Here is an 18780-nt window from a genome sequence, read left to right as displayed (position 1 = left end):
GGACAGATAATGCCAGTGATCCATGTCAGTTAGGTTATTAACTAATCTACTGAGACCTTTAAAAGCAATTAGTTAATACTCCAGAAAGGGCTCTAATATAAATCTTAAGATGTAAGAATTATTTCTGCAGTGGTACAAAAATATGTCAGGCTCCATATTGGGCTCGTGTGTTCAGTTTTATTGTAATTATTTGATAACTCTATAAGACTATGCCTCAAAAAATATAATACAACAGTTAATGATATACATACTGACTGAATCTGAATTGGACCAGATCAGGTGAGTGTCTGGAGAGAGGATGCGCTACATGGTCAGGCATGTCCATGTCAGGAAGCAGGTCTAAAGTACATGACTTACTGCTTTCCTGAAGAACTAGGGATGAATGGCACTAATAATGAGCATTGTATCATCGATTTTAAATGAGTGAAACATCACAGTCTTCAGTACCTTAATTTTCAAAAGCACCATTGGATGCTCATGTTACAACTTGAATCAGAGAAGACATGTCTGTTCTGTGACTTGTTCAGTGTGCCATCATTATTATTGACCCAAATTCATCTTAGAGCCAGTTTGACTTAAATTGTGCTGAACCCGAAATTTCTCCCCAAACTGTAGCATCTGTTCCATGTTTACAAACTGAAATAACTGCGGATGTCAAATGAAAGAAGATTCTGTTTCCTTTAGAAAATCTTTTTTTTTTAGATGTTTACATCAAAAATCTTTTTAAACCTTAAAAGAAAGCTTTCTATTTTCCCAGCACAGTTCAGCTCATGTGCAATTGTTGCAATTTCTTCCACCCAGTGCCCTGCCAGACTGTCTTAGATTACCTGAAGATGGTGCTCCAGCACCACAACCAGCTCATGATCCCACAGCCAGCTGACCAGCCGACCGAGGTAGGTCTCCAGTGGCAAGGTAAACGGTACACCATGTGGAAGGGCCCTAAGATGAAGCATCTCGGTTTTTAACCACCTATACACCAGAACAGATTGGCTAACAGAAGACCTGGGAGACTCTGAGGTTTATGAGTGAGGATATATCCTGCAGAGAAAGGCCATGCATCATGAAGTACATTCACCTCTGTACTCTGAGGGCGGGAAACAGAAGTTAAATATTGTGGGCAATAGTCTTTTGGCTCAGAGGGACCTGAAATGGGAGAACCCACCTGTCATTCCCTCAGGCAGAGACAGTGTTTGTTCCAAGTCTTCCCACTCTGAAAATCAGCCCCCCTTTGATGCTCCCTCCCTCCCTCAACGATTATCTTTTCTTTCTCCTTCCGTCACCCAAAGCACCCTGCGGCACTTTCATCCTAACACCACAACGCATCCTGCTCCTTGAAGGGTAGGTTCAGGCCTCAGCCCTGTTGCCTGTCATTGAAGGCACTTGCTGAATGGTAACCTCAGTGATCAAACCCTTGAAAGACTGATCTGTCTTCATTTCTCCAGTCTCATTTCCGTTTGCTCTGCCCCCACCCTGCCCTGTCTGTAGTCTGGCTCCACCTCCACTCCTTGTCAGAATGCTCTGAGAGAGCTGCCCCCTCCCCACCCCAGGCTACTCTCCCAGTTGTCCCGTCCAGGGCCCATTTCCCAGCCCTCATCATCCCCAGAGTCTCGCCTCTCCTCCCTGCTGCACCTGCTCTCTTTCTCTAGGCCTTTGTGTCAGAACTCCCTTCTGGTTCCCCTTTCCTTTCTCTTTTTTCCCCTTTCTTTCTCTCTTTATTTTATTTTTGACTGTGCTGGGTCTTCATTGCTGTGCATGGGCTTTCTCCAGTTGAGGCAGGTGGGGACTACTCTTCATTTTGGTGTGTGGGCTTCTCATTGTGGTGGCTTCTCTTGTTGCATCTCCCAGGCTCTAGAGTATAGGCTCAGTAGTTGTGGCTCATGGGTTTGGTTGCTCTGCAGTGTGTTGAATCTTCCCGGACCAGGGGTCGAACCTGTGTCCCCTGGACTGGGAGCACAGAGTCTTAACCCCTGGACCACCAGGGGAGTCCCTGCAGTAGTCATTCAACAGATGTTCATTGCACCTGCTGTGTGACAGACACTGTTCCTCATTAGTATCTGCCTCCCTGTCCCCCAGCCATAACCCTCTGTTGCTTATCTTTGTGGAGGACGTCTTGTTTCACCTGGGAATCGGCAACACCTCAGTCCCCTGTAGCCTGGCTCACGGGATTGGTTGCCTAACCCCCTTGGTCTTACGTCTTTCAGCCTCGCTTTCCTGTCTGCACTGCCACACATGCCAGTCAACCCTCTGTCTCGCCCCTCCTGCCATGAAACAGCAGTCTGGGCTAAGAGGCCCTTAGGAACCTCCGGGCTCCTGCCCGTCTTTTGATCATATGTAGGACACAGCCAAGGGCTGGTTTATGCTCCCAAATACTCATAGTTTAAACCTATGATAGCTTAGTTCTTCCTCTCAGTTGAAGTAACTTGCTCAAGAAACACCAAATAAGATGCAGAACTAAGATTCAGTTCAAACCCAAACTGACTAAATTCAAACCTCAAACGCTGTCCCTCAGTTGCTTTCTATAAAAAGGACACTCAGTCGCACGCCTGCTACTTCGCGGGAGTATGACACTGCGGTGCTGAGTTTCTGTGGGTATAGTCCAGTGACAGTTTCATAGCTGTGTCTGCTGTCTCTTCCTTTCCTGTTGGCTCCTGTACCATTTGCCCTCCTCAGACCTTGTGAACAGAGCACTTTTTAAAATAAAAACCTGTGAGACCCAAACAGTGCCAATTTATAACCTATAGTAAATTTGCAAAGTTGTAAAACTGAATGAGTTTCCCTTCTTTATTTTGTACACCTTAATTACTGGGGAGAAGTACATTAAAACTGAGATCATGGGTTAATTAATTTGTCCTGGACTGTAGAATTTTATGGACAACCAGAACTAAAATAATGGTTGTGTAGGTGCAACTGACTAAACATGGCTTATAAATGTTACAGAAATTCCTATAATTAGTCCCATTGCAGCTATTTAGCCTGGGAATTTTATAGCAGACATAAATTATAAAGGTGAAAAGTAAGAAAAATTTTGAGTTGATAAAATAGTGGCATTTGCAGAAGCTATAATTTGAGGAAACTTGTTTTGCATTATTATTAGTGATTTTTTTTCTGTTTCCACAATTCCACTTTTTTTTAAATTCACTTTTTAATGCTGTTTCACTGAAATGCAACAGCTATCAGATATTAGGTACATTAAACACACAAAAAAAAGACCTTATGGAAATAACCCACCAGCGTCATTTCTAAAAGTACTTAACCACCAGCCAAAAGATGAGGAGACCTGTTTGATCACACTCTTCAAAGTCATTTTTGCATATTTTAATAGATTGAAAAGGAAAGTTACAGGTTATATTTAAATAGTGTTTCCTGTCATTGGATCTTGACACGTTTTAACCTACCTGTTAAAATGCAAGTTATAAATAGCTCCTCTTTCAAAGGTGTTCATTAAACCTCATTGGCTCTTGTTATAGAAAATGCAAATGTAATTTGAAAAGTGCCCGTTTTGAGAGTGAGCAATTACTTGTGCTCTTCAGTACCCGGTTCATTGTCAGCATAGCCACTTGGTTAAAAAGCATGTTTGCCTTTGAAATGGAGATCGCCTGGGCTGCCGGCTGGCCAGCTAAGTAGGTAATGAGAAAATGTTTCGCTTTTCCAGGGAAGCAAGCAGCTGTTGAACAACTATCCTGTCTACATAACGAGCAAACAGTGGGATGAGGCTGTAAATTCTTCAAAGAAAGATGGGAGGCGGCTCCTTCGATACCTCATCAGATTTGTTTTCACTACCGATGAGCTTAAGTACTCATGCGGCCTTGGAAAAAGGAAAAGGTCAGTGCAGTCAGGAGAGACAGGTCCTGAGAGACGCCCTCTGGATCCAGTTAAAGTAACATGCCTCCGAGGTACTGCATCCTTCCGCTCAGTGTCCATCTGTGATCTCATTTCACCGCATTGGCTGTGGCTCCCCGTGCAAGTGTTCAGCCTTGACTGTATTTTGGTTTTTTTCCGCTGAGACTTTGTAGGCTTCATGTAGCCCATCTCTTTGGTATCGAGAAGTTCTTTAAAAATTCTTTGTTTGCTTTAGCGCTTAGTGGCACATAAGCACTGCATAGCACCTCATGTTTCACGCTTTAAATTCAGATTTTCTTTGCTGCCTGGGAAGGCCACCTCCAGGAAAGCTGGAACACTGGGTAAAGCACACAGGAAAAGAAGACAAGGGATTTTAAAATTTACCCCGTTTTCATTTGAAGCCTATGGCACCCTCCCCCAGTCTAGCTACTCTTGTCGAGAATACTTGCCACTGCTCCTTAAATTTATTTAGTTAATTTTCCATAGGCCTAAAGTATTTCTCGCCCAGTCAGATTCTGTTCTAGTTTTTTTAAGTTTCCGTATTTAAAAAATACTGCTCAGATAACACCATGTCATCAGTATTAAGAGCTGATTACTCTAGCTGATGCACACTACAGATAGGCCAGGCAGAGGGTGAGGAGGAAGAGGCCAGATGTAGATGGTTGACCGGGTGGGTGCAGATCAACACAGACAAGTGCAAACGTTACAACGCCAGCGTAGGCTCTGTTCACACCTGAAAAGTCCGTATCAGAGTGTTGACTTGTATACAGTTCAAGAGTGATTTTATTGCTTGGAAGACTTAATAATGATTTACTCCTGATAGGAATCAAAATATTTCCTGGTGAAGAAGTCACAGTGGAAAAACCTGATCACTGATAAGGCCTTCCTCATCAGAAGGACACTCACTCCCGCACCCCTGTCCTGACGCCCACAGTGACTAGGGTGCCTGTGCAGCATTCGTTAGCAACAGAGATCCCCAGAGCCACCCTGAACTTCCGACTGAGCAGGTCTGGGGGGAGGACAGGAGAGGCGCGCATTATTGCACCTCGCAACCTCCCCAGGTGATTGATCCAGGTGGCCCAGACTTGACAGGCCACCTAGAATGAAGATGCCACCATTATGGACAACTTGGCGCAGGTGCGCTGGAGCGCCCCCTGTTGGCCAGTCTAAAAATTCCATTTAGAGTGTCTGGGTGATGGACATTTCCAGTGTCTGTCTTAGCAAACTAGCCACACGTTCCTTTATTCCCCAATATCGTCAGAGCAGACAGAGGTACCAGAGGGGTGGTAAGCTTAGCAGGGGGAGGGGGTCTGCTGAGAGCGTGCTCAGTATGTATTCAGGAATTTGCCGTGCGGCTTGTGAAGAATCAGGATAAGGGGGCTCACTGTCCCTTTCCATAAATCCTTGTTAAACATTTTACATTTTAATGAGCAAGTCTTTGAAACTGAGGGATTAACTTACATCCCAAAGCACTAGTGTTGCTGCCCTGGGAATGCTGCCAGGCCCGCTGGGACACCGATGCAGCCCAGGCTGCCCAATCAGAACATGTACTCTCCAACACAGGAGAGCTGTGCAGGGCGCACAGGCCTCCCCTGCCCATGGGTGGAGAAGGCATAGGCAGGAACTGCTGATGTGTCAGGGCAGCTGGTTAGAGCCCTTGTGTGTGTCCCAAAGGCTGAAATCTTGGGGCCTTCTTTGACCTAAATGGGATTCCCTTCCTGAAGGCTGAGGTGTGATGACTCCCAGGGTGACGTCCTTGTGGTCAGCAAGTGTAGGAGGGCCAAGGAAGTGGCAGATGTTTGGACACTTGAGGGATGGAGAGCAGGGTGCTTCAGGGAGTGAAATCAAATTCTAGGCGGGCGTGTTCCCTGGGGTGGTTTGACTCCAGCAGGAAGAGAGGGGTCAGGGATGTGACAATGCTTCCAGTCTGTGTAACAGAATGACCTCTCCTTTGAGCTTGTAATCATCTGGCACAGTGTTGGAGTAAGTCCTGTCACAGCAGTGGGTGCTAAGGAGGGGGCAGCGTAGGTATCACAGAGCAGCACGTTCTCAGAGTGGCAGGGCTACAGCGCCCTCGACAGTTAGCCTTGATTACTGCTCACAGGCACCTTTCTTTCATTTCTTTATGTTCTATGAGAATGGGGCATCTGGACAGAGGTAGGGGAACTTCTTAAACAGTTACGGAATACTTGTAAACAGTTGAGGTAGGAGACCTGAGAAAGGCAGAGAGGAGGAGAAAACAGAATCCCTGACTTGTGGAGCTCACAGCCTAGCTGGAGGCGATCTGAGGACAGTTATAGTTGGGAATAAGTGTGAACACAAGGAAGATAATAGGGAGAGATCTAGCTATGTGAGCCCTAGTGGTCCCATTTGCTTTCTCTCTGTTCAGCGTTGTAGTGACCATGACCCGGGTTTGAGGATGTAGGTGTCCTTCGGTGTTTCCTAGGCTTGCACCCCACCATCAGCCATCTGGTTCCTGACGATTTTGCAGGATGAGATGCTGAATAAACACAGTTCTCAACCCCAGTGAAGGCCACCGGAGCTGGGACTTCAACAAGATGAACGAGTCTCTCACCTCAGGCATGAAATTGAAGGGAATGCCCCTGTTTATCTGCTAAGATAGACACAGTTCAGTTCATGAGATTTTTCTGGTCCAAGTTCTTAAAAGCATCAGCTTCAAAGGGCAAATAGGATCAGGGTTTCATAAATAAATTTCAGACAAATCCAATCCTATGACCAGAACCGTTGTCTTATAGAGGGAGCAGTGCTGGAGAAGAAATGATGTGTAAACAGCAGTCACCCTGAACTTTGAATCAGCTGTGCAAAAAATAAAAAAACACAGTTTGACTTAGGACCTTTTCCAGAGTGCTCAGTTCAGCTTTCAGATGCCCATGTTATTAATGAAACAGCTGTATGGGAACTCTGCATGTCCCCTGACTGAGAAAACAGGATAGGTTGATCTGAACTCAGCTGGAGGGAGGCCAAGATTGTTTTATTGGAGTCTTAGCTACTCTCTATACACTTATCTCTTCCTAATTGTATCTGGTGAAATTAAATATTTAGAGGAAAACTCATCTAAAAAATATTTGTCAGTACATGTATAGATATCATAATTAGAGACATAAATACAGCCTGTAATAATGTGGAAATCTCTTCTGAACCAAAACTTACGCAGGTTCTTACTGAGATTTTATTTTCTTGCACTTAATCTACAAATTAGTAGCTGGTTAAAGAATACCATACTAATGATACTTGCTGTGCTTCTGGAAAGAGTTAAAAATGTGGGCATGTAACAACAGGGTTTGAACCTAGCATGGTGCAGACCATGCTTCACAAATCAGATTTACCATTCATAGCAAATGTGTCTTAGAGGGATCACTCACATAATTTTTATTTTTGCACGTGAGTAGAAAATGTAGATGGTGTAAGTTTTAAAGTCTAATAAGTGACGTCATCATGGCACTACATCTGATGTCCCATAAAGCTTTCCTTATAGAGCTGCTGTTAAAGTTTAAGCATCCTTCTTGTCATCCACTGCAAAAACCAGCTGTTTCTCTCTCTCTTTTTTTTTTTCTTTTTTACTGTTGTGTATATTCCCACAGAATTCATTAGGATGCACTGTACCTCCAACCCCGACTGGTGGATGCCCTCAGAGGAGCAGATAAACAAAGTGTTCAGCGATGCTGTGGGTCACGCCCGGCAGGGGCGAGCCGTGGGCACTTTCCTGCACAACGGAGGTTCCTTTTATGAAGGGATCGATCACCAGCCTTCCCAGGATGAAGTCTTCAATAAAAATTCCCAGGATGGATCTGGTGATTAGTGGACAAAATCTTTCCACACGAGCAGCCAGTCCTCTCGAGTTCCAATGGTGAATGTTCTGTTACCATCACTTTAGAATCCAAAGCATGTCACTCTGTCAGACTTTACACATCCTAAACCTTAACTCTCTTGACCTACTGCCAAACAGCTCCCAATACAAGTTTGGAAAGTGTATGGAGCCTGCAGAGGTTTTCAGAATACTATATTATACAAAGAAAAAACTACAGTTGATTTCAGTTAGATGGTGAGGGTGAAAAAAGATAGGTGAGTTCTTGTTCGCCTGTCTGATGCCTTCAGGTAAGCTCTGCTTCGTGAGCAGGGCTGGTCCCCATGGAGGTTGGTGTGGTGCTCATGGGAGAAGCTGGAGACGCAGCATTGTCCTGAGGGACACGGAACAGGCATTCTCATTTTAGTTCAGATAAGTTGTCTTTATGTTTTCCAAAGACTTGAATTTATACTTCTCAGCAAAGACATAGGATAGGTGACATTGTATGTTGTGTCTGCATTGACAAGAACCTGTTACTAAAACAGAAACCAGAGATCAGAGGTCACCTCTAGACAATGATGAGTTGGAAGCTAGCTGTTTCTCTCTGTTACTTTTTACCAAAAAATAAAATTTCTACTGTGTTGATAAGGAAGGCACTATATGATCTCTGGAGTTGACGAACAGTAAAAGTTTTCACTGTGTTAGTCAAGAAACATCCAAAGATCCAAAACCATTTTCAAATGCTCAACTTTGTAGGTTCATAGATGCACAATTTCCACAGCCTTAAATCAGGCTCTGTTGACACAATGCCAAAGTGATGGGCTGCACAATGAGAGTTTCAATCAGCTAGTCGTTTGGTGCGCTGAGGACCAAACAAATGGTGAGGCCGATGGTGTTCACTGAATTTGTTCTGGAATTGTACACACACAGTTTCAAGGCCATTCTGACAACTATGCAACAGGCGTGTTTGTAATGTCTCTGAAATTTGAGGGTCTTTTTGTGCTGAGTTGATCTTTAGAATTTGCATAAACCTTGTTTCTCTTTGTCACCAATGGAAATGTTTCACCCCAGTTGTTGTACTTGCTTCCCTCCAGTATTCCCCTGAATTTCTGGCCTTGGCTGAGTTAGCACTGACCTTTCCCACTACTTTACCCAGTTTAATTTGTTGAGCTCAAGTTTGTAGTAATGTCTTTGGAACCATTTCGTGTCAGCAGATGCTCTAGAGATGATAGAATCTGTTTCTGCTTCAGGTGTGGGTAGGAGGGGAGGCTTCCTTTATCACCCTAATCCAGATAACTGCATTCTTTGTAAAGCTTAGGGCTAAATGGGCAGCTTTTATTAAAGGCTGCTGCTGTTTTAGGCTTCACTGGGAATGGAGAGGCTAACGTTAGAGCATTTGTTTAAAAAAAAAAGTCATCATCTCTTTTGATAGGGAAATTGAGAGATGTTATATATGTGGCTGCTTCACAGCCGTAGAGCAAGTGGGTGATTTTATATTCTGGATCTTTCTTAGCCCTTCGTTAGTCACAAACATTGACTGTGTAGTCTTCTGTCAGTCATAAACTCATTGACCTTCATCAGAATTATAAGGTGATATATTAGTATATTATTTGATCCAGCTTCCCCATGTGTCAGATAGCAATAGGATGATTACGTCCAGTAAATTCTTATAATAGCAGATTTTTTCCCCAAAATCTAGACAACAGTACAAACTGGGGAATCTGCAAGTTCATGATGTCTGCATCTTCCTGCCGCTTTGAATGGCTTGACCTCCTGATGCTCTCAGAAAACAAATGGGGTATCAAGTAGGAAGCATGCACTGTTTTCAGAAAAACAAGTGAATATTGCCCTCATTTGAATTCTGTCACTCAACGTGAACTCTAGAACCTGACCTGATGCCCACAGACCACCTCCTTAGTTTTTCTTAGATTTCATTCATTTTAAAAAAGTCTCATTCTTGGATAGCTTCATTTTTAGAAAAGATTTAAACTTTTCTCATTCAATGCTATGTCATCTCACCATACAGATGCTAATTTTTGACAGCTCTTATATACCAATTTTTAAAACGTAATAGTGATTTTCAACATATGGTGCAAGTCTTGCTGGTGTGTGTTTAATGTGGTGACACTTGCCAAAACTGCTTGGCAAAACATGTCAAATAGGATGCTTGAGTCAGAACGCTAGTGGAAATGTCTCTAAACAGCAGTATGTATCATTATGATATATTTTTGTAAACATAGTGATGGCTTCTTTCAGTCATGTAAGTACTGGATAAAAATAACCACTTCACTTGAAATAATGTGGAAAATGCCACCCAGTTGAGGGCCCTCTGCAGTTACTTGAATTATCAGCCAGTGGTTAGACAGTGGAGAATTAATGCTGGACAACATGAAGTGCACAAGTAATAACTCACCAGTACTTGCCTCCTAATTAAAATTCAAAACTATAAAGAGTATATTTACCTGTTAGAGACCACTTTCACCCTCCATGGTGTATTCAGTTGCAGAGAACACTCAGAGGACTTCAGTCATCTAACGACCAGCTCGGTCAGTACGGCTTATTGATAGCACTGAATTACCGTATCTTTGTGGTAAAAGCACCAGATTAAATTTCCTCATGACTGTCCAAAACTGGCTAATAGAAGCACTAGGCTTTCACTGAATCACAGTTCCCCAAATTACAATAAAAAATACATCTGCTAAGATGACTTACTCAAAAGCATGTTCATTGTCAGAATTGGCCCAGTACAAGTAGCCTGATGGGTCTTGCCTGCATTGGAAACTCTTCAGACCCATTCAGAACCACTGACAAAGCTATAGCTTATAGTTCAGAGTCCTGTGTGCAGGTGTTTTGCTAAGCACTTTATGCCTCCTCTCATTTTAATCCTCACAAGCACTCCCTAGGCTGTTATTGTTATCCCATTTTATTGAGCTTATTATTACTCAGCTAGTAAGGGGAAATCTTTGGGTTTAGAAAGTGGAATGACTTGTTCAGTTTTCTCCAATAGTTCCAGTTTTCTCCCGTTCTCAAAACCCATCAACACTTTGGGGATAGATTTGTTGTTTAATCGAAGTAGTGAATAAAATGACTAATTTGTTCACATTTCCATCATAGGGTTCCCAGTACAAAAATGCAGGGATATAAAAGCAAAACTTTGAACTCAGTGAAGTGATGTTCTTTGGGAACAGATAGATGTTAGACGTGGCACTGGACATCATTAGCCAGCATTCATTCACTTTTCACATCAGTTGTATTCGTAGCCTTAGATTTGATGAGTCTGGTTTGGAAGAGAGGGTTCTAACCATGATGTCACTGTGAGAATTGTCGTGAAGGTTTTGTAGGAAAATACAGTAATCTGTTGATCCTTTCCTTTAGTTGTGGCTTTAACACCTCTGGCTGTGTTTGAAGTTTGAAGAGCTTGCCTCGGCCATCAGTGCCTGGCTTTGTTTCTAGGGAACAGGGCATGCCAGGCCGTGAGAGGGGTCCTGAAACCCTGAAGGTCGCTGCTCCAGTCCGACCCTGCCCCATGTAGGCATTGCCTTTGTGTGTGTCTCCTCCCTGGAACTCGTGTAGCAGCCTGACACTGGGGCCAACTTGCCTTTACTCTATTTTCTATGAAGAACACATGTGCAGAAACTGTGACAAATCCATTGATCCTGATATTTTTATTGTTGAAGTCTTGTTGATTCTTTATTAATAATTTCTATTTGATTGTACTGTGTAGAGTTAATACCCACTAGAGATATGTTAATAAAGCTATAAATGCATAGTGTAATACAGGATAGCAAGATTTTTTGTGAACAATTTATATAGAAGAGTAAGTTGTTTTTTAAGTGTTAGGCACATTTCTTTTAGGAACTTAAAATGTTATAAGAGTTTTTTAAACATTCAATATTTTTAATTATAAGCAACATTTGTTACTAGAGCCAGTTATTTCAGGTGTTCTAACTGGAGTATTGATTTTATTACTTCATATACCTCTAGAATGCCACTTGTTCTGTTGGAGATAAAGTTGCACAATAAATGTCAAGTTTATGTTAAGTGTTTTAACTTGCTTTTTGCATCTTTCTCAAATTTATTCAAGACGCTTTTCTGGGTGTTTTTTTCTTTAACAAAACTTTTTTTTTTGCCTTGACACTAGGGCTTTTCTGCATGACTCAGAATGCCAAGAAAATGTTACATGCTTAATACCCATATAAAAGATAGTTATGTCCGGGAACTGACCAGAACTCATCCAAAAAATCCATTTGATCTAGTGAATGAAAGGGACAACCAGTGATGAAGTGAAAGTGACATGTGACCCAAAATTTCTGTCCAGCATTTTCTGCATTCACACTTTAAACATACATGCTTCTATAGTTCCATTGCTCAGAGAGAGGACGAATGCTACAGTTTCTTCTCTTGACCCTTTAACAGTGAAAAGATGTTGATTGTTTATGAACAGTGACCTCATTACAAAAGCAAATTAGCTATGGCTAAATAAGATGGCATGGTGGCTTCCCACTAGTTACTACATAAAATGAATCTAAAATACCAAATACTATTGAACAATGAGACTGAATGTATCATTCATAAGTTAGACCAAGTAAAAACTAATACATTTTTTCATTTAGGGAAAAGGTTTTATTTTTGCATTGCAAGGTGAGTGTCCTAAACAGCAGTTTTGGATGGAAAAGCAATTTAGTCCAAATAATTTGAGTTTGAATTGGAATATAAATTAAAATGAAATTTAAATTATTTTGCTATTCTAAAGCATTGAAACAGGATTATTAAGTCACTTTGGTTTTTAATATTTTGTAGCAGGTCACACAGTAAAAGCTACAAATCAAACAAATGTTAGGAACAAATTCAGCAAGGTTGCAGGAAACAAGATCAGTATATGAAAATCAACTCTTCTATGCACTAGCAACACTCTGAAATTTAAAAAACAATTTTATTTTCAATCATATCAGAAACAAACCCTTAGGAATGAGTTTTTAAAAATAAGTGCCAGACTTGTACTCTGCAAACTACAGTACATTAGTGGAAGAAATTTTAGAAGTTCTGAATAACTGGGAAGATACTGCATGATAGTAAAGTGGAGGAATCAATATTGTTAAGATGGCAGTACTTCCCAGATTGATCTACGAGTCCATTGTAGTTCCTAACCAAATTTCAGGTGACCTCTGCAGAAATTGACCACTTTATCCTAAAGTTCTTATGGAAATGCAGACAATGTTTACATTTGTGGTCAGTTGATTTTTAACAAGGGTGCTAAGATAATAAGGAAAGAATAGCCTTTATGACAGATTATCCTGAGTCAATAGGATATCCACATCCAAAAGAATGAAGTTGGACCCCTACTTTTATACCATGTGCAAAAGGTAATTCAAAATAAATGGAAGAGCTAAAACTACAAAACTCTTGGGAGAAAACAGGAATAAATCTTGGGTTAAGCAATAGTTTTCCTCAATACGACACCAGAAAGTATAACTGATAAAGATAAATTGTACTTCATCAAAGTTAAAACTTTTACATTTCCAAAAGCAACATAAAGAACAAAAAGCCCATAGAATAGAGGAAATACTTAACAAATTATATATCTGATAAAAGACTTGTAGCCAAAATATATAGATCTTTTACAACACAATAATACAACCTTATTAATTAAAGCACAAATAACCTATTTAAAAGTGGGCAAGGGTTCTAAATATACATATCTCCAATGAAGATATATACAAATGGCCGATAAGCACGTGAAAAGGTGCTTAACACCACTTGTCATTAGGAAAATGCAAATTAAACCACAGTGAAATAGCAATGAAAAAGGTAATGTGATAACGTATCAGAATATGGAAAGATGAAATACTCATACACTGCTGGTAAGAATGTAAATGGTGAAAGTCACTTTGAAAAACAATTTGGCAGTTCCTTAAAAAGCTCAATGTCGTTTGACCCATCAATTCCACTAGTGGGTATATACCCAAGAGAACTGAAAAAATATGTCTAAACAAAAACTTGTACATAAATATTCATAAGAGCTTTACTTACAATACCAAAAAGTGAAATCAATTTACATTCATCAGGTGATGAATGGACAAATAAAATGTGATATATCTACAAAACAGAGTGGTGTTCAGTTACCAAAAAGGAGGAAACTACATACTACATCAGTTCAGTCACTCAGTCGTGTCCGACTCTTTGCAACCCCATGAACCGCAGCACGCCAGGCCTCCCTGTCCATTGCCAACTCCCGGAGTTCACTCAGACTCACGTCCATCGAGTCAGTGATGGCCATCCAGCCGTCTCATCCTCTGTCGTCTCCTTCTCCTGCCCTCAATCTTTCCCAGCATCAGATCAGGGTCTTTTCAAATGAGTCAGCTCTTGGCATCAGGGGGCCTAAGTATTGGGAGTTTCAGCTTCAGCATCAGTCCTTCCAATGAACACCCAGAACTGATCTTTAGGACGGACTGGTTGGATCTCCTTGCAGTCCAAGGGACTCTCAAGAGGCTTCTACCAACACCACAGTTCAAAAGCATCAACTCTTCAGCGCTCAGCTTTCTTCACAGTCCAACTCTCACATCCATACATGACCACTGGAAAAACCATAGCCTTGACTAGATGGACCTTTGTTGGCAAAGTAATGTCTCTGCTTTTGAATATGCTGTCTAGGTTGGTCATAACTTTCCTTCCAAGGAGTAAGCGTCTTTTAATTTCATGGCTGCAATCACCATCGGCAGTGATTTTGGAGCCCCAAAAATAAAGTCTGCCACTGTTTCCACTGTTTCCCCATCTATTTGCCATGAAGTGATGGGAACGGATGCCATGATCTTAGTTTTCTGAATGTTGAGCTTTAAGCCAACTTTTTCACTCTCCTCTTTCACTTTCATCAAGAAGCTCTTTAGTTCACTTTCTGACAAGGGTGGTGTCATCTGCATATCTGAGGTTATTGATATTTCTCCCGGCAATCTTGATTCCAGCTTGTGCTTCATCCAGCCCAGCCTTTCTCATGATGTACTCTGCATATAAGTTAAATAAGCAGGGTGACAATATACAGCCTTGACGTACTCCTTTTCCTATTTGGAACCAGTCTATTGTTCCATGTCCAGTTCTAACTGTTGCTTCCTGACCTGCATATAGGTTTCTCAAGAGGCAGATCAGGTGGTCTGGTACTCCCATCTCTTTCAGAATTTTTCAGTTTATTGTGATCCACACAGTCAAAGGCTTTGACATAGTCAATAAAGCAGAAATAGATGTTTTTCTGGAACTCTCTTGCTTTTTTGATGATTCAGCGGCTGTTGGCAATTTGATCTCTGGTTCCTCTCCCTTTTCTAAAACCAGCTTGAACATCTATCTGGAAAGTCACGGTTCACGTATTGCTGAAGCCTGGCTTGGAGAATTTTGAGCATTACTTTACTAGCATGTGAGATAAGTGCAATTATGCGGTAGTTTGAGCATTCTTTGGCATTGCCTTTCTTTGGGATTGGAATGAAAACTGACCTTTTCCAGTCCTGTGCTCACTGCTGAGTTTTCCAAATTTGCTAGCATATTGAGTGCAGCACTTTCACAGCATCATCTTTCAGGATTTGAAATAGCTCAACTGGAACTCCATCACCTCCACTAGCTTTGTTCGTAGTGATGCTTCTTAAGGCCCACTTGACTTCACATTCCAGGATGTCTGGCTCTAGGTCAGTGATCACACCATCATGATTATCTGGGTCATGAAGATCTGTTTTGTACAGTTCTGTGTATTCTTGCCACCTCTTCTTAATATCTTCTGCTTCTCTTAGGTCCATACCATTTTTGTCCTTTGTTGTGCCCATCTTTGCATGAAATGTTCCGTTGGTATCTCTCATTTTCTTGAAGAGATCTTTAGTCTCGCATTCTCTTGTTTTCCTCTATTTCTTTGCCTTGATCGCTGAGGAAGGCTTTCTTATCTCTCCTTGCTATTCTTTGGAACTCTGCATTCAAATGGGTATATCTTTCCTTTTCTCCTTTGCTTTTCACTTCCCTTCTTTTCACAGCTATTTGTAAGGCCTCCTCAGACAGCCATTTTGCTTTTTTGCATTTCTTTTTCTTGGGGATGGTCTTGATTCCTGTCTCCTGTACAATGTCACGAACCTCCATCCATAGTTCATCAGGCACTCTGTCTATCAGATCTAGTCCCTTAAATGTATTTCTCTCTTCCACTGTATAGTCATAAGGGATTTGATTTAGGTCATACCTGAATGGTCTAGTGGTTTTCTCCACTTTCTTCAATTTCAGTCTGAATTTGGCAGTCAGGAGTTCATGATCTGAGTCACAGTCAGCTCCTGGTCTTTTTGCTGACTGTATAGACCTTCTCCATCTTTGGCTGCAAAGAATATAATCAGTCTGATTTCGGTGTTGACCAGCTGGTGATGTCCATGTGTAGAGTCTTCTCTTATGTTGTTGGAAGAGGGTGTTTGCTATGACCAGTGCATTGTCTTGCCAGAACTCTATACCATGGATGAACCCTTTTTAAGTTGATTATACATTCATACAATATATTTACTGAGAGCCTGATTGCCTGGCACTATACAGGTACTGTGTCCCAGGAATGGAATAAATACAGCTGATGGCTAAGTAACTATTTGGAGAAAAACGACCAACACCTGTTATGAGAAAATTCTAAGTTCCACTGAGCAACTCATTTTTGAATATATTTTTTAAAAACCGCATCAGTCATACAAAGAGAAAATACATGTCTGTCTCTGTCACACTAAGATAATTCAATCTGAGCATCTCAGCCAAAGTACATGCCAGTTCAGGGAATTATTCACATATAATTTAATGTACTCCCAAACCCTGGTTGACTCTTTCTCATAATTCCTCCCTCCTCTTAAAGCTGTTTTTTAGGCCTCACATAAGACACCATCTTAGTGATACATACCTGGTGTTTGAACCAGCCTGTCAGGAAATAGATGGCACAGTCGATTTGAGAAGAATTTGATAAAGACACAGTCCAAAGGTTTGAGCAGGTTAGCCTGAAACTACAGTGGGGAGGGGCATCTAGCCCTTGCGTTGGCAGGGTGCTGTCGTCAGCCTGAAGAAGTGAGGTGAGCAGCGGTGGGGCTGGAATTGGGAGTGCCTGCTAGGAGATGTGGTCTCCGTGCGAGGAGACGTGGTCAGACTCCACAAAGCTTGCAGGGAAGGAGCCGGAAGAATCACCACCTGAGCCCCCTCTTTCTCTCTCCCGATGCTCCCCTCTGGCCGAAAGCACCTGGAAAGCAAAGAGCAGTGGAACAGGTGGGAGCCCATGCAGGTCAGCCCCCGGGCGCAGAGCCAAGGTGGAGACGGAGTCAGGGGAAGAAGTTGGTCACAACTGATACAGGAATGAGCTGGAGAATTCAAAGGATCTGTTTGGTTCCCCTTCCCTGAAATCCTGAGAGATGACTTCTTTACATAAATGACATTTTAGTTCTTAATAATTTGAATAGTTACCATATCAAGCCAGTAGTTTAATGCTTTCTCTCATTGTCGTGAATCTTCTTACGGCCTGTGAGGAAAACTTAATAGGATCCCTTGCTCAACAGATGAGTGAACTAATCTTAGAGGCATGGACCCAAGGTCACAGAGCTAGTGGTGGTGGCATGCTGAGGGCAAGGTGCTCATCCAGGCAGTCCAGCTCCAGGTGAGAAACCCAGCTTTCACCCATGCCAGTAAAACTGACCTCTGAAGACCTTCAAGGCTGAAAAAAGAATGGCAACAATAACGCTGATAAAATAGTGGACGTAGAAGTCATTCAGTCGTGTCCAACTCTGCGACCATGTGGACTATGCAGTCCATGGAATTCTCCAAGCCAGAATACTGGAATGGGTAGCCTTTCCCTTCTCCAGGGGATCTTCCCAACGCACGGGATCAAACCCAGGTCTCCCACATTGCAGGCAGATTCTTCACCAGCTGAGCCACAAGGGAAGCCCGTAACTACCTCTTAAGTCTACCCAGCTTTGACTGATCAAGTTATAATTCTTCTGTTCATATGGCCTGAGAAAACTGCTCAAAATCCTAAAAACAAAAAATGCCCCAGTGAATATTGGTGGAATTCCTGGGTCCCAGGTGAGTCTTGTTTCTGATTCAGTCCTAAAGATCCATAGAGATCTTAATGCCTCTGTTAGCAGTCCTCCGTGTTCAGTGATCCTGATGTTTAAAACATATGCTTGCTTCTATAAATGAATGAGTGAAGAGATGATTGATAGATAATAGATAAGGTAGAGTAAGATACATCAAAATAGACTATCTCGAACTTGTTCTGATCCATTGTCAAATTTTAATAAATTAGGTTAAAACATGGGATTGAAATACAACTTTCATTCTCACCTAACAAAAATGTTATGGGCCACAGTGGTTATGATTCCAGGCTTTCACTGTCAAGGGCCGGGATCAATCCTTGGTCAGGAAACCAAGATCCTACAAGTTGTGTGACACAGCCAAAAAAAAAAAAAAAAAAAGTCATGGACCAGATTAGTTTTTATTTTTCTTTTAACTTCTTTACTACTAAAAAATAAAAATTCATCAAGGCACAGTGTATATAAGAATATCACTAATGAAAATGAAATACAGTGAACAATAAACTGTGTGGTTGGATACACACACAGAGAGACCAGAAAATGTATAAATACAGGCTGCTTTTAAAGGCTAAGGTGCACTTCCCAGCAGTAAGTGAGATTTAAAACATTTTTCAGTGTCTGCCAGATTCTAGGAAGAAACGCAGGCCTGTCAAGATGTGAGGAACAGGGGTAGGGAAATGTCTTCTAGCCTGTCTCCTTCTTGGTCCGAATGACAATGATTGTTTTCTCCTTCCTGGCAACACAGAAGCATTTTCAATTCAATTTTTAAAACATAATAATTATGTTTGATTGTGACTTGTGTTATGTTTTCTATTAACACATTGTACTAAATAATTACCCTTTCATTTCTTATGTAATTTCGGGTACTTTTTTTCTGTGACTTCAGAAGAATGTCAAAGTAAAAACTAGTGACATGTGAAATATATGTTAGCTTTAAAATTAGTAAAGATTAGATAATTCTGTCACATTTCCCTTTAAGGATGCTTAATGAGGAAAATCTCATGAATCTACTATGAACCATAAACATATGTTTAATGAAGAAGTGAATAATCCTAATGAAATGTATAA

General features: G+C 41.5%; 1 protein-coding gene across 2 annotated transcripts in view; it reads left to right on the top strand.

Annotated features, from left to right (window-relative positions):
- BEND4 (BEN domain containing 4) overlaps window positions 1-11686 on the top strand; it is a 32992-nt gene extending 21306 nt beyond the window's left edge. The window contains exons 3-5 of one of the 2 annotated variants that reach the window (XM_061420042.1): window positions 802-893; window positions 3653-3893; window positions 7443-11686. In XM_061420042.1, the coding sequence (XP_061276026.1) occupies window positions 802-893; window positions 3653-3893; window positions 7443-7660 (551 nt within the window). In that variant the 3' untranslated portion in view covers window positions 7661-11686. The remainder of the gene's footprint in view (window positions 1-801; window positions 894-3652; window positions 3894-7442) is intronic. The other variant, XM_061420043.1, reaches the window with a different exon arrangement.
- The last annotated feature ends 7094 nt before the right edge of the window (window positions 11687-18780 follow it).

Source organism: Bos javanicus, chromosome 6, assembly GCF_032452875.1.
Source record: "Bos javanicus breed banteng chromosome 6, ARS-OSU_banteng_1.0, whole genome shotgun sequence".
NCBI lineage: Eukaryota > Metazoa > Chordata > Mammalia > Artiodactyla > Bovidae > Bos > Bos javanicus.
The sequence above is the reverse complement of the archived record's forward strand: the minus strand, read 5'-3'. Positions and strand labels throughout refer to the sequence as shown.